General features: G+C 42.6%; 3 protein-coding genes across 6 annotated transcripts in view; 1 reads left to right on the top strand and 2 right to left on the bottom strand.

Annotated features, from left to right (window-relative positions):
- Positions 1-740: 740 nt before the first annotated feature.
- On the bottom strand, positions 741-2,675 carry LOC117779284 (ependymin-like). The gene is made up of 6 exons (XM_034615333.1): positions 2,302-2,675; positions 2,125-2,159; positions 1,910-2,044; positions 1,345-1,531; positions 1,171-1,258; positions 741-1,082 (listed from the first exon to the last, which is right to left on the bottom strand). Exons 1-6 carry the CDS (start codon positions 2,366-2,368, stop codon positions 953-955), a joined length of 642 nt encoding a protein of 213 aa, XP_034471224.1. The 5' UTR covers positions 2,369-2,675; the 3' UTR covers positions 741-952.
- Positions 2,676-2,933: 258 nt separating this feature from the next.
- On the bottom strand, positions 2,934-10,978 carry alpk1 (alpha-kinase 1). 3 transcript variants are annotated; one of them, XM_034615328.1, is made up of 14 exons: positions 10,775-10,978; positions 10,324-10,550; positions 9,523-9,677; positions 9,243-9,441; positions 8,912-8,971; positions 8,728-8,814; positions 8,568-8,644; positions 8,351-8,446; positions 8,157-8,261; positions 6,211-7,996; positions 5,733-5,880; positions 5,493-5,655; positions 4,718-4,934; positions 2,934-2,997 (listed from the first exon to the last, which is right to left on the bottom strand). In XM_034615328.1, the coding sequence occupies exons 2-14, from the start codon at positions 10,433-10,435 to the stop codon at positions 2,948-2,950; spliced, it is 3,255 nt and encodes a 1,084-aa protein (XP_034471219.1). In that variant the 5' UTR covers positions 10,436-10,550; positions 10,775-10,978; the 3' UTR covers positions 2,934-2,947. The 3 variants fall into 3 exon arrangements, with proteins under 3 accessions (XP_034471219.1, XP_034471218.1, XP_034471220.1); XM_034615327.1 differs by lacking the exon at positions 2,934-2,997 and adding an exon at positions 4,288-4,583 and having other exon boundaries at positions 4,748-4,934; positions 10,775-10,975; XM_034615329.1 differs by lacking the exons at positions 2,934-2,997; positions 9,523-9,677; positions 10,324-10,550; positions 10,775-10,978 and adding an exon at positions 4,288-4,583 and having other exon boundaries at positions 4,748-4,934; positions 9,311-9,441.
- The window catches only part of LOC117779283 (RAS guanyl-releasing protein 2-like), a 39,476-nt gene continuing 34,826 nt past the window's right edge, over positions 8,121-12,770 (top strand). Inside the window, exon 1 of one of the 2 annotated variants that reach the window (XM_034615330.1) lies at positions 8,121-8,254. In XM_034615330.1, coding sequence (XP_034471221.1) covers positions 8,238-8,254 — 17 coding nt within the window. In that variant the 5' untranslated portion in view covers positions 8,121-8,237. Of the gene's footprint in view, positions 8,255-11,318; positions 11,812-12,770 lie in introns of those variants that run through there. The other variant, XM_034615331.1, reaches the window with a different exon arrangement.

Here is a 12,770-nt window from a genome sequence, read left to right as displayed (position 1 = left end):
ACTGATGGAGGGAGGAGAATATTCAAGGCATCGGCACCAAAAGAAGAAAGTAAGGGTTCAGATCTTTTCCATATTGTCTGTCTGAATGAATGTGACTAGCTTTCTCTATCAATATCCATGAAATATGATATATTGGGCTTTCACCACTTTAAATCCTCCTTTATGAACATTTGTGAAAATTATTAACAATGTATTATTATTATGAAGTAAATGATCAGAATTGAACTTTGAGTATTAGAAATACATTTGAACAGGAAAAACATTAGGGGTGTTCATTTCTCTGTAGATTGGCATTTCTTCTGATGAAATGTAGATTCTGTGAACTCTAATGTTTCCTAATAATATGATTCTATGTATTGTATATTTTCATTACACACAGACACATTTGTTTAGTAGTCTAATTGATAATAAAAATGCATGTGGTCACACAGATTATGAGACAATAGCCTGTTAACTTAGCAGTAATGTACAGTCATGATCAGATGGGGCATGTTGTAAAAGAAAACTGATGCCGGTTTATTTTTCACTGAAGCAACACTGTGTATGTCTGGAAGACAACTTTAGTTATCTGGTGATTTTAAAGCTGTATGAACTGTTTTTCAACCACTAGAGGACATTTTGTTGAACATGTTAGCAAATGATCAGCTTAATATTTCTAGCAGACAGTGAGTCACATTTATTTGGTGTGTGTAAAAGGGAAAAGGTGCTAAAATGAAATGTAGAGTCACAGTAGTCTTGACAATTTACATCACAGGTTTTTAATCAATTGGTGATATGAAAAAATTACATCTTCAACAATAAAAAAGAAAAATTCTGCAAAATTTAGTCTGACAAGCTTTGAATTACACAATTTTTTTGCAGAAGTAAATGTGCAACTCTGATTCAGTGGCTTCCCTTATTTTCATTCAAAATCTCAAAGACAGTTTGAGACACGAGTTCAAGGAGGTCGTTATCACTTTTTAAGGAACAAGCTGACGAAGTCGACTGGCTCCTCTGCACCATCCTTCATCTCTGCATCTGGGCAGAAGTCCGGAGGGTTGAGCTGACCCGGGTCCGAAATCCCAATGACGTTGTTGAAGAAGCTAGTGAACAGAAAGAGGGGGACATAGTGAACACCTGGCAGGATTGAAATAGTTTCTGGCTGTAGAGTTGATTTGAATCCTTCCGTACCTTGTCAGCACCCATCCGAACTTGTCAGTTTGGTACACAGTGCTGACAGGAATGCATCCAAATTCAGTGACTGTGCTCAGGTACTTTCCTGGAGGGACGGACATGACAGGGATGGTGTTAATGAAGTGATGTGAATGAACAGACGAGCTCTAACCTTCACATGCTCACTCTCACCTTGCTTGTCGGGCAGATCTCCCATCCATGTGTTGATCAGGAGTCCCTGTCCGGGTCCAGACGAGCTGCCCAAGACAGCCTGGCCGAGCAGAGTTGCAGTTTTGGGGATTCTCATGGGCTGGAAGTCTGCCTTCAGAGGCCTTTTCTTGCATGTACGGTTTTTGTGATTAATCTCATACATGATAGCCTGAAGGATAAAAGTTGAATGTATGAGGATTACTATTATGAGAGAGTGGGTTTGTTATTGTGACACCTGTGAGTAGTATTAGAAAGATCGTTTTAGACGTTTTGAAAACAAATGAAACAAGGTCCTGATTCCCTCTGCAATAACTGAAATACACATGAACTTCCCTCTATGGCAAATCTTATCTCCCATTGAAGATAATAATGAGATCTGAATTAGAATGTGTATATAGGCTACCCCTGATGAACTAATCTTCCGGTGCAGATCTCTGTGCTTTGACTTCAATTAAACGCTAATTTCCCTTTGACTTTTCACTTTGGTTCAGGGGCGACTGCTCACCAGAACAAATTCATGTGCTGATACTGTCATTGCTCTGGTTACCTCTCTGAAGAGCAGAAGAGCATCGTAGGTGAAGCTCTTGTTCTCATAGCTGCCCAGCTCCTTGAGCCGGATCCTCTGTCCCAGTGCATCATACTCGTATTGGATGTAGGTCCACAGCTTTTCATTCTGTGTGGACTGGAGACAGATACTATGAGTGAGTTTACATGTTGTACTTGCTCTCAGGTTAAAAAAAACACTCTAAAACAAACACTCACCACAGTGAGGGCTCCACTCATAAGAGGAGGACTTGCTGTATTAAAACGTAGGGAGGTATAACACTGCATTATTTAAATAAAGTTTACATTTTAACAATGAAAAATTGGCATTAAATAAGCCTGTAATGAAATGCGATATAAAATACACATCTGTCTTGTATCTGGTGCTTTACTTACAGCATGCGTGGGGCCTCTCAGCCAGGCAGCCTGCCAGTACACAAGCGAAAACCGCTAAGATCTTCATATTTTAGGTTTTCTACGCTCCGGTTCACAGGACAAAACAGACACTCTGGTGCTTGAGAGAGGAGCTACTTCCTTATAAACGCTGACACTGAGGCTCCAGGAGAAAGTCCAGCCTCCAGGTTTTATTTTTAACCCTTTGAGCCTTATGAAAGGAAACAATCCTCATGCATCTGAGTGAAAAGCTTCTGTTATCAGGCTCACATCAGCTGTAAAGGTCAGTGTCTCCTCCCCCAAATGACGCCTCTTCTACTTTATGTAAAGAATGGTTCGCTGGAGAAGACAAGTGTGTGTACAATTGTTATAAAAACACAACATCTACCCATATTTTTCAACCAAACCTATAACATATTCACCTAAAATGCACTGAATGCAAATACCTGTCGGATATATTTAGTGACGCTTACTTCAATAAAGTGCTTCTGAAGAGAGTGTCTGTAGGTGCCAGGGCTCAGTGGGACAGGGGTGAAGAATTTTGTTTGTCTCAGCTAAAGTGGGAAACCCTAAACCGAGAACTGGAGTTTTCTGTGGAGTGGAGAGGAAGCGTGTGTGTGTGCTAATAGCCCCGTGAGTGACATCACAGTCATATGATGTGAAGGTGTGTGTGTGACTGCACTCTTGACACTGGAGCACCTGCATGTCAGTGATTTACTTTATTGAACAAAGGCATCACGCTGTGCTTTACCAGTATTGCGACTCACACAGAAAAAAGTTTGTTATTGTGTAATTGTGGAGTTTTGTAACAAGGAGATGCAATGATCATTATTATAATCAAAACACTGTTGACATTGAATGTTTGTCAGTTGCAAATAAATCTTTAACAATATCAATCTTATCTGACTGACTGAACGACACTGATTTAAGTAGCACAGTCAATTTAATTCTCATCATTTACAGTGTCTCAATATCGTTGCATGCACTTTCACCAAATCACAAACCCATTATGTTTTTACATTTAAAACTTGTTTACAATTAACATATACTGTATGTTTACAAGTTATTACCAATGTCTGCGAGGTTATTTATTTACCTGCAAAACATAATGTTGAATTATTAATTAAAAAGGGATACTTTTTTTGTTGTTGCATTAGGCTGGAGACCTTACACAAGAGCATTAAAAGGAGCCACGTGAGGTCGGATCTACACAGTGCCGACATGTCAGGTGAGTCACTGTGTCAGGTGACTCCTACTGTCAGTCCAGTTAGACAACAATCCAATTACATACATGCAACAGCAAAAGATACAAAAATACATTTTCAAAAACAAACCAACAGAAGCATTTTATTTGATTTCAGTTGTATTTTTTTTATGATTTACAGCTGGGTGCAGGTGAGGCTGTATCTGGAACCTTTCACCTTACTCTCCATGCCTCAGTCCTACAGAGTAAATTATTTTCCTAATGAAGTTATGTGAAGTACAAAACTTTATTTGCTGTGTCATGTGTCGTGAACAGACAGTAAATACTCAAACAGAAGTAATATTAATTTTGAAGCTTTATCACAAAATGTCGCATTTTCAAACAACAACCCTGACAAGTAACTATATGAACTATAACTATATATTCTCTAACAAAATAACAACACACACTAGAATTGCACTCAGTAGAGAGCATACCTCCACCAAGGCCAAACAATCCTACACATTGTCTTGTTCTTATACTAGAATTATAAAAGAATATAGATTTGTGCATTATTCACTGAAAAATTAGGGAAAATGTTGAAAAATGTTAAAGTTAAAGCAATGATAAAGTAAGTGAAAACAAATTCCTGGGATCCACCCCTTGATCTGCATTCACACCTAAATTGAATGGGCCCCATCACTCCCAACAAGTTTGGTTGAAATTACTTGAATAGTTGTTGAAATGTTGCTGAAAAATACCATACACTGTGCAAATTGTGCAAACCTGTAAAACTGCATGAAATGTATTATACTCGTATTTTATTTAAAAGCTGAAACATAATCTTTTTCACTTAAGTGGGGAATCAAACTTTCAATATGTGTCACTTCTCAATGTTTCTAGGTGGGAACATGGGTTTGTCCGACCACTGGAGCTAGTTGAAGCAGCTGGCAGATATCATTACACTCGGGTCCGTGTTGCTCTTCCAGGAAGTACCTGAGGCCTCTGGCAGCAAAGTTGGAGGGGCCCCGAGGGGTCCTGGTGGAGTGGATCTGGGGGTCAGTGAGGTAGGTAAGCCCTTTGCCATTGGCTGTCACCCATCCTGTGAAAAAAAAAAGATGGCTGACAGTAACATCGTTTCAAAGTGACAAGAATTTACAGGCTGTGGGGAATCATCATCACACACATTCACACACACACACACACACACACACACACACACACACACACACACACACACACACACACACACACACACACACATACCTTGCAGGTCTACAACAACTTCCTGGTAGTCAGAGAATATGTAGGTGAAGTGTCCAAAGGCAAGGCCATATTCTGTGGCCTGGAAACTCTTGTCCTTCTTTCCCGTGTTGTTGGTCAGTTTGACAAAGTCTCCGAGCATGTAGGGCTCTACTGACACACACCCCACGATCTCATCGCCATCCAAAATCTATTCACAAGAGGAAAGGCTGAGTTCCATTAGGAAATGTACACACAATTACAGTCATATGTATTTGTACCATAACAGTAATATGAAGTGGAAAAAAAAGGTAACTGTAACTGCAGTTTTACTATTTAGACTTTATACTAAGAACTAGTATTCATGCTAAAATGGTAAATGATTGAAGGGCATATATTGTTTTATTTGGTCTGATTCGATCTGATGGGGTGACACAATATCACTAAGCAAATGTTTGTATCACTAAGCCAATGTGGTATTATAAATTTCCATTTTCCCCATTCAACATTTTATAGTACCTTCTATATTAACAGCAGTAAACCGAAGGGTGTACTGGGGAATTACACATGAGTTTTGAACAAAACTGCTTCAAGGCCGCTGCAGGCAATCCTGCACTCTGCTGTCTCCAGTGTTAATGTTATATATGTGTAAGGGATCCTATTAAAGTGGTATTATGTGAATAAGGGAAATTTAATATTAATGTATCTGCTATTTCTCCTCCTCCTCCTCATCTGTTGTATGTTTGGCATCTTTATTATTCGGCCTCACCAACAGTGCTTCTGAGGGAATGAAGTAGATCTGAGCCATGACATCTTTGTCGTAGAGACTCTTGTTGAATTCTGTCACATAGTACTGGGCTGTCATCTGCCTCTCCACATCTCTCAGGTGAAACTGGATCTGCTTCGGCTTCAGGTAGTCCTTCCCGACGTAACTGCGGACATTAACACGACAGAATGAGACTTAAAGTCATCCCAGTCTGGTTGTGTGTAGAATGTGCACCACGCGTACCTGCTTAACCTTTCCTCTTGGTGTAAAAACTGCACCCATATTGCGGTTCTCTGCTTGCCCTTCTTCCCCATTGGCTCTCCGATGTAAACACAGGTCTCCCTTGCCGTCCACACTCCTTGTGCTTTGGAGAACTTCAAATGTAGAGCACCTAGTGGTTTGGGATATTCAGAGACCGTTACAACCCAAGTTTTATGTACTGCTTAAGACACAGCTGTTTTTTTTTTTCAAATTTTAAAGCGATCAATCATAGCTGTCAATAGTTGTCAAGATATTTACTGTAACTAACCCCCCCCCCCCAAAATCAACCTGATTGTGACACTACAGTAAAGGTCTGGGCACGACCAAAATCAACACGCTTTATGCTTTGAGGACCATGAATGTAGATAATTCAGCCTGGACCAATGTGGAGGTCCAACTGACCCACCACTGCCAGCCTTCTAGCCATACCTAACATCCTTAAATAGGACTTCATACTTACTGTAGACAGCTTTGTGTTCCTTAAGTTTGAATTGTGTCTCGTCACTGTGCAACCTCTTCATCAGACAATCGTGGCAAACACCAGCCAGTAGGGCTTGGTAATCCTTCTGTGACAGCAAATATGGTCTCTTAGGGACAACACCACCTGCGGTGCTCTGATTTTGGCAGGTGTAACACAAGGGGCTCTGAGGAACATTCACTTTTTCTGTGGAAGAGACTTCAATCATCTCTACTATGTCAAATGAACTATCCGTGGAAGTTTCAGTCGAGGAACACTGGGAAAGGTTAGGGTGTGGGGTTGCTAAAGAGCTCTTGGTAGCGGCTTTTACAGATACAGAGTCAGTTTCAGTGTCCATATTTGGGTCAACATTCATTTCCACGTTTTGTGGCTTGGACAAAACTCTGGATTCCCTTATTTGTTCCTTGTTCGTGGGAACTTGGCCTGAATCAGTGGTCTCAGAATCAAGTGTTTCTAAGAGGAGGAAGCTCCCATCAGACTCAGATGACTTGCTGGTTTGGCTGGTTCCTGCTTTTGATTGGTTAGATAGCTGAGGTATTCTTTTAGTGGGGGAGGTAAGGTCTGTGGAAATTTGCTCCCATGATGATTGGGAACCGAAACTGTCACCGAGAGAGCTGGAGGATGTTATAAGAATTAGCTGGGATAAAGATTGTAGTTCGCCATCAGCTAGGAATGTTTTTTGCACTACACCAGCAGCATCAATCATCCAATCCTCCTCAGTAGCCAGTGTCTCTATTCCAGCTTGGATCTCTTCAAACTTTTCTGAATCACTACTCACATTGGAGGAGGAAGTGGCAGGTGTTGCCAGTCTTGGGACTGTATGGGAATTAACAGTAGAGCTAGAGACATGCAAGTCTCGCTTCATGTTTTTGTCAGGGAACAGGAGCATGCTGTCGTCAACCTCAGTGGTCGGACAGTTCTGGTTCCCGGCATCTGCTCCCGCTTCTGTGGCACTACTTCCTACGTATCCACTGCTGCTGGGCCAAGAAGACCCTGAACCACTCAAGGAGAAGTTCTGCCATGATGAGCCAAGTTCATCTGTGCTTCCTTGAGTGGTACTCTGGTCAGACTGTTGAGGTGGATGCCCAGCAGATGAATCTGAACCTCTCAGATGTGGCTCCTCTCCTTGTTGTGTACCTTTTGCCACTTTGCAGGCCTCAGTGCTACATTCTGTGTTGAGTGTATCCATGGTTGTCCCCAGCGCAGTTATACACAGCCTCGCCCCATCTAGCTCGCCTTTAGTTCCCTTACAATTTGAGTTGGTTGTCTCGCAGAGCGATGCATGATACTTCTGGAATCTCTGCATCAACTTAGAGAAACCTGCCAGAGTAAAATTGACTGATGTGTCTGCGATGTTTCTGTAGTTGTCAGGAATGAAAGACCCCCTGTCTGAATTAAAGAAAGGCTCCACTCGCAGCAGAAGCTTGACTTGGGTGACCAGTTGCATGATCTCAGCACAGAGGCTATCTTTGTCTTGGTTATCTGCATGACAGTAATCATAGAAATTGGCTAAAGCTTTATGGCAAGCTTGTGTCGCCTGCGTTACAACCTTCTGAGGAGTGCCAAGCCATTTGTGAGTGACAGTAAGGGAAAAGGCAGCCTTGAGGAAGGTGTGAAGCTCCTGCTTGCTGGTGACCTGCTTGCCCTCCGTATTGGTGAGTAAGCCGATGGAAAATGCCTCTCGAGCCTGCTGGAGGAAAGACTGTCTTTGTGAGTTGGGGCACTCCACTGAAAAACTGTATGATAACAAGCAGGTCCCTTGAGTTACCTGAAGAAAAAAAAAAGTCTGTCAATAGAAATTCCTATTGGAATAATTCCTTTTGCTTTACAGTAAGCTACCATGTCTGTTTTGCGATAAAATTGACTTTATTAATTTCTGTCAATTGCAGGTGTTCATGACTCAGTGCCCAGTCAGGTGAATGGCTTACCACATTCGTCAACACATACAGTGACGTGTACTGGCTGTATACCACTGCCATCTTCGCTGCCTGGGCTGCTGAAAGAAGACGATGACTCACATTTCCAAGTAAGGACTGCGGCAAAAACAACACAACAACAAATTTATAAACCAATTTATAAAAAGCCAATGGTATTAAAAATAAATTATGGCGGTTAGACTTACCAATTCAATATTTTGATTTGTCCTAAAAGTGTGAAAGTCCTCATCATTCATTGACACCAATATGTTTGCCAGTAAGCCTAGGGAGGTTCCAATGCCCTATACAATAAACAGACAGGCCGAGCAAAGGTTTACAATCATGTACAAACTGGGTCACGCAGGTTCACAAACTCATAATTTGCTGTCCCACTGCATCAGCGACATGGTGTTTCTAGGGTACCTTTTTATCAGGCTGAGGAAGTGAATAGTAGCCGACCAGCGAGGCCCAGATTAACTCTGCAGCCTCAAGCCACAGGCCTGAAACAGAGCAGTGAAGAGGCTGTTAAAATATAGAGCTGTCAGTGTCATTCTTCTCTCTTTTATTTTAAAAATGATCTTACCCAGCTTTTGCAAAATCATTCCACGCACTTGAACACTAACAGCCTGCACAAGAGTCCTGTCACTTTCAGTGTGGTACACCCAACAACCTGTAAAATAGAGATTCATATGCTATTTATTTTAGCATATACCGTACAGTATAATCTGCCAATAAAGGCAATTAAAATGACATAGCAAGGACCTTACCTGTGGCCCCGCAATTATTTATAAGGCTGCTCAGGATGTACTCTGCCTTCTGCAGTTTGCCTGTAGGGAAGATGATGATTATGTTCACATTTATCAAAACCTGCATTATCAAAGCACACAGCAAATATCTCTATAATAAAAAGGTGTTATAATGACAAGGTAATAAAAGGCCTTTTCACGTCTATTTTCCATGTTATGCGTTTACATCAACCACTATGATTTCTCAAATCTGTCATTACATTGATGGATAACGTGTTACTCATCCATTTAGCACAAAACTAAAACTATAAAAGTAATTCTAACCCCACCCCTCCACCACACTGTACCATACCAGAGTTGAGGTAGACCCTAGCCTGTCGTATGACCAGCTGGGGTGCCACCGGTGTGTCAGGTCGGCACCTGTGGAGCAGTTTAGTGATTTTCAGCAGCCGGGTGGACTCGTCTGTCCAGTAGAGGTAACGGTCCACCAAGAAGACTACTGCCAGTGCAGTGCTTGCTTCCCGAGCCACAATGGAAGCCTTTAAAACAGCCTGGCCACAAAATGAACATACGTGAGTTGTTTTCACCACAAGAAAACAAGAGGAATTACTTTTTATCTTTGTGATTATTACCAGTAGCTGAGGCAGGTGCTTGCTGATGAGGTCACTGAGGTTGGTTTTGTCACTTGCACTGACTGAGTGCTTGTACTGCCACTTCTCCGGCACGAAGGGCCACTTCATGTCCATGGCCTCCTGCAGGAGAGAGGCCAGTCCGGCAGACAGCGAGTCTACAGAAAATAAGAGCGAGTGCAATTTTTTAATTGAAAGTGAAAATATCTTGAAATCCTAAACCCGTACAAAATGGTAAAATACTCGGTAAACTTTTGGATGCAAATAATATTAGCTGTACCAGAAAGCTTTGTACATTTGGCAATTCAAACAGAAAAAGCTGGCGAGATTACTGGTGAGGAAATTTAGTTTTTGCTCCAACTGTATCTTGCTACACATTGCTTTAGGTATTTTGTGTGGTATAATTGCGTCAGTGTTATTTTAGGATTAAAATACTCAGTAAAATGTAGTATTTTATTTGTTGTTCAGCTGTCTTTTTGTTCCTTTGCTGGAGACATATTATAAGTGGGCAGTGGGAATGCAGAGGGACTGGGATATACTGGGTTGAGAAGGAAGCTTACAATGAAAGATGTCCCAGTTTGTGCCACTGAAGAGCTAAACAAAAGGAAATCCCCTCTAATTCACGCCAGCTGCATGTTGGATTCGCTGAGCACTGGCAGAGAAAGCCTTTGTCTTGAATTCTCAACACAAACTGAGTGTGTGGAGCCGCTCAAGTCGGCGTAATTCCACCACCAAAACTCTGATCCTCAAACTAAATCCCACACCTGACTTTCTCCTACACCGCAGCACCCTCTTGTGTCTGACCTGTGCAGCTGCGGTGGTTCAGCCTCTCGGCCTCAGTGGGCTGGCTGGACCTTTGAGCCGCTGCTGCTCTGAGGCACTCCTCCAGTAAATCCCCCACCTCCTGACTGTCCATTGTGGCAAACGGATGTCACAGCTGTTGCCTGTAATAAGAACGATATCCTCCTTTCTTTGGTCTCCTCACCTCTGCCCCTGAACTACAGGGACTCGAGAAGAGAATGGCCACACTGCTGTGGAGAAAGGATTTTATGACATTTAGCAATTTATTTCAAACATGTTTTCAGACTTATGTATGGTGGAAATAACAAAACACAACAACAGATCTCAAGACACTATGGCGAATAAGAACAGACAACAGCAAATCACAGAACGTCTTCTTCCATTGTGTTTTCTTATTCGAATCCCCATTGGCTCAACCACAAAGACAAGTGGTTGAGTTTAAAAATGAACTTACGGTCACTTAAGGTTCTCTTCTTCTTCTTCTTCCTCTTCTTCTTCTTTTTCCTGGTAGGGCAGGACTATAATGCTGCCTTCAAGTGTTGTCGGAAATATCGCAATTAGAATAGGACACAATATATATTTGGAGATTGGTGCCTTTCATTAAAAACTGAATAAAAAGACCCCGTGACAACCAATCGAGACGAACTGCACGTTTCCTTTAACCTCTGCATGAGTTTCACTTTGTCCAGAGACACAAAAAGACGCATTATATCATTTAGTTTCTATTTCACTTTTTGACTGACCTATCACCATCTGCCTTTTATATGGAGCCCTTTAATATTAATAATCTATGAATAATCTATTTCTGTATTTTTTTTTATAGATTCACAAATACATAAACACACAATTGTTTTCTCCCCATTAACTCGTTGCAGCAACACTTTGATTCTTTTTTACTCAATTTGATAAAAATGCATCCTGGATTTTTATTATTATTGTTAGAATATTGGTACGGATTCGGACTGACGCACTGCACTGACATGGTGTGTGACGGTGCGGAGCTGCGCGTACACAAGCAGCATGTGGACGGGCCGTGGTGCTGCTGCGTTGCCACCGACAGGAGGGACTGTGGCTCTGCAGTGTGGTCGCGAGCCGCACAGCTGGAACATCAACAGAGGGGCTGGCACGCGGTCCAACTGCGACCAGATGCTCCGACGCACAGCCGCATCCACAACTTGGCTTCGTGTGCGCCAGGAGGGGAGGCGACCGCGTTGTAGGGTTAATGTGCCGTAAAAAAAGAACAACAACAACAACAACCGCATAGCTCAGAAACAGGGGAGCAGGAACCGGGGGCAGCTCTTCACCGATGAGGTCCAGTGGGTTTCTGTCATCGCCTCGTCGCTCGTACCACAGGACCCGGTGCTGCCACTTGGTGAACCAAAGAGTTCGGCGGTGCCGGTGATGTAACGGTCTTCTCCTCAGCGCTCACTCCTCAACTGTTCATCACTGTAGCCTCTCCTCTCAGAGCATGGGGCCCCTCAAACTCTGAAGGTAAGAATTGCGCCAGAACTCGCATGTTGGAGCAAAACTGAGGCAGTTTGGGCTCATTTGGACATTTTTACGCACGGCGGGTCTCAGATGTGATACTTTGGATGTGTGTTTTGAGGCATTACCTGCTTGCTTCATTTCCAAGAAATGTCATCACTTTGTCAGTTGATGTTGCCATAATCGGTGCACCGCTGTATTGCAGCAGGATCACGCGTGGACATGCCCACTTGCACCACAGCAGCCCCATGAATGTTAAGTTGACTCATTAGGGATGCGGATCTTTGTACTTTGCGCTGGAAGAACTACTCACAGCTGTTGTGCTCAGAGTTGAAGAAGGCATGGGTTGCACCCTACTGCTGTCAGATATATTTACTCGTGTAACAATGAAAATAATTGTGCCATTTACAGAGCAGGCTGGCAACAAGAGCTCATTGTTGTTAAGACAGGCTCACAGTCAGTTCCAGCTCATAAACAGTCTAACGACTTGGTGGCTGTGTAGATGTGTGCAGGGAAGAGTGCAACAGCTTTATTTATAGGCCACATACTCCAAATAGAATTACCATAATATGATCTTCAGGTGCTTTGAGCTGCAACAGCACTGATGGCACACATGCTGTAAAGACCTGCCTCTTGGTGATCTGCATCACTAATGGGATTAACAGTCGTTTTCAGGAAGGAGGAGCATAAGGGAGGATGGAGGGATGCCTACTCCTAAAATTCGACCCAGGGAGTGGCAGGGTCCTCATCCTGCTTTGACCAGCTTGAGAATGATGGTAAAAAAAAAAAGTCTGTGTCGAAAATCCAAACGTTATGGCTTGAGCCCGTGTGGGAGGAGGGAAGATGCTGGAGGTCAATGCTGAACCATTTACCTTTCGGTGCTTGCTGAGGTGTCAATCAAGCTATGCTCACACTGACTTTCAGGCAGCTCTGTTTATAACCAATGAACACTTCTGTGCTGAGAT

This window comes from Hippoglossus hippoglossus, chromosome 18 (genome assembly GCF_009819705.1).
Source record: "Hippoglossus hippoglossus isolate fHipHip1 chromosome 18, fHipHip1.pri, whole genome shotgun sequence".
Lineage (NCBI taxonomy): Eukaryota > Metazoa > Chordata > Actinopteri > Pleuronectiformes > Pleuronectidae > Hippoglossus > Hippoglossus hippoglossus.
The sequence above is the reverse complement of the archived record's forward strand: the minus strand, read 5'-3'. Positions and strand labels throughout refer to the sequence as shown.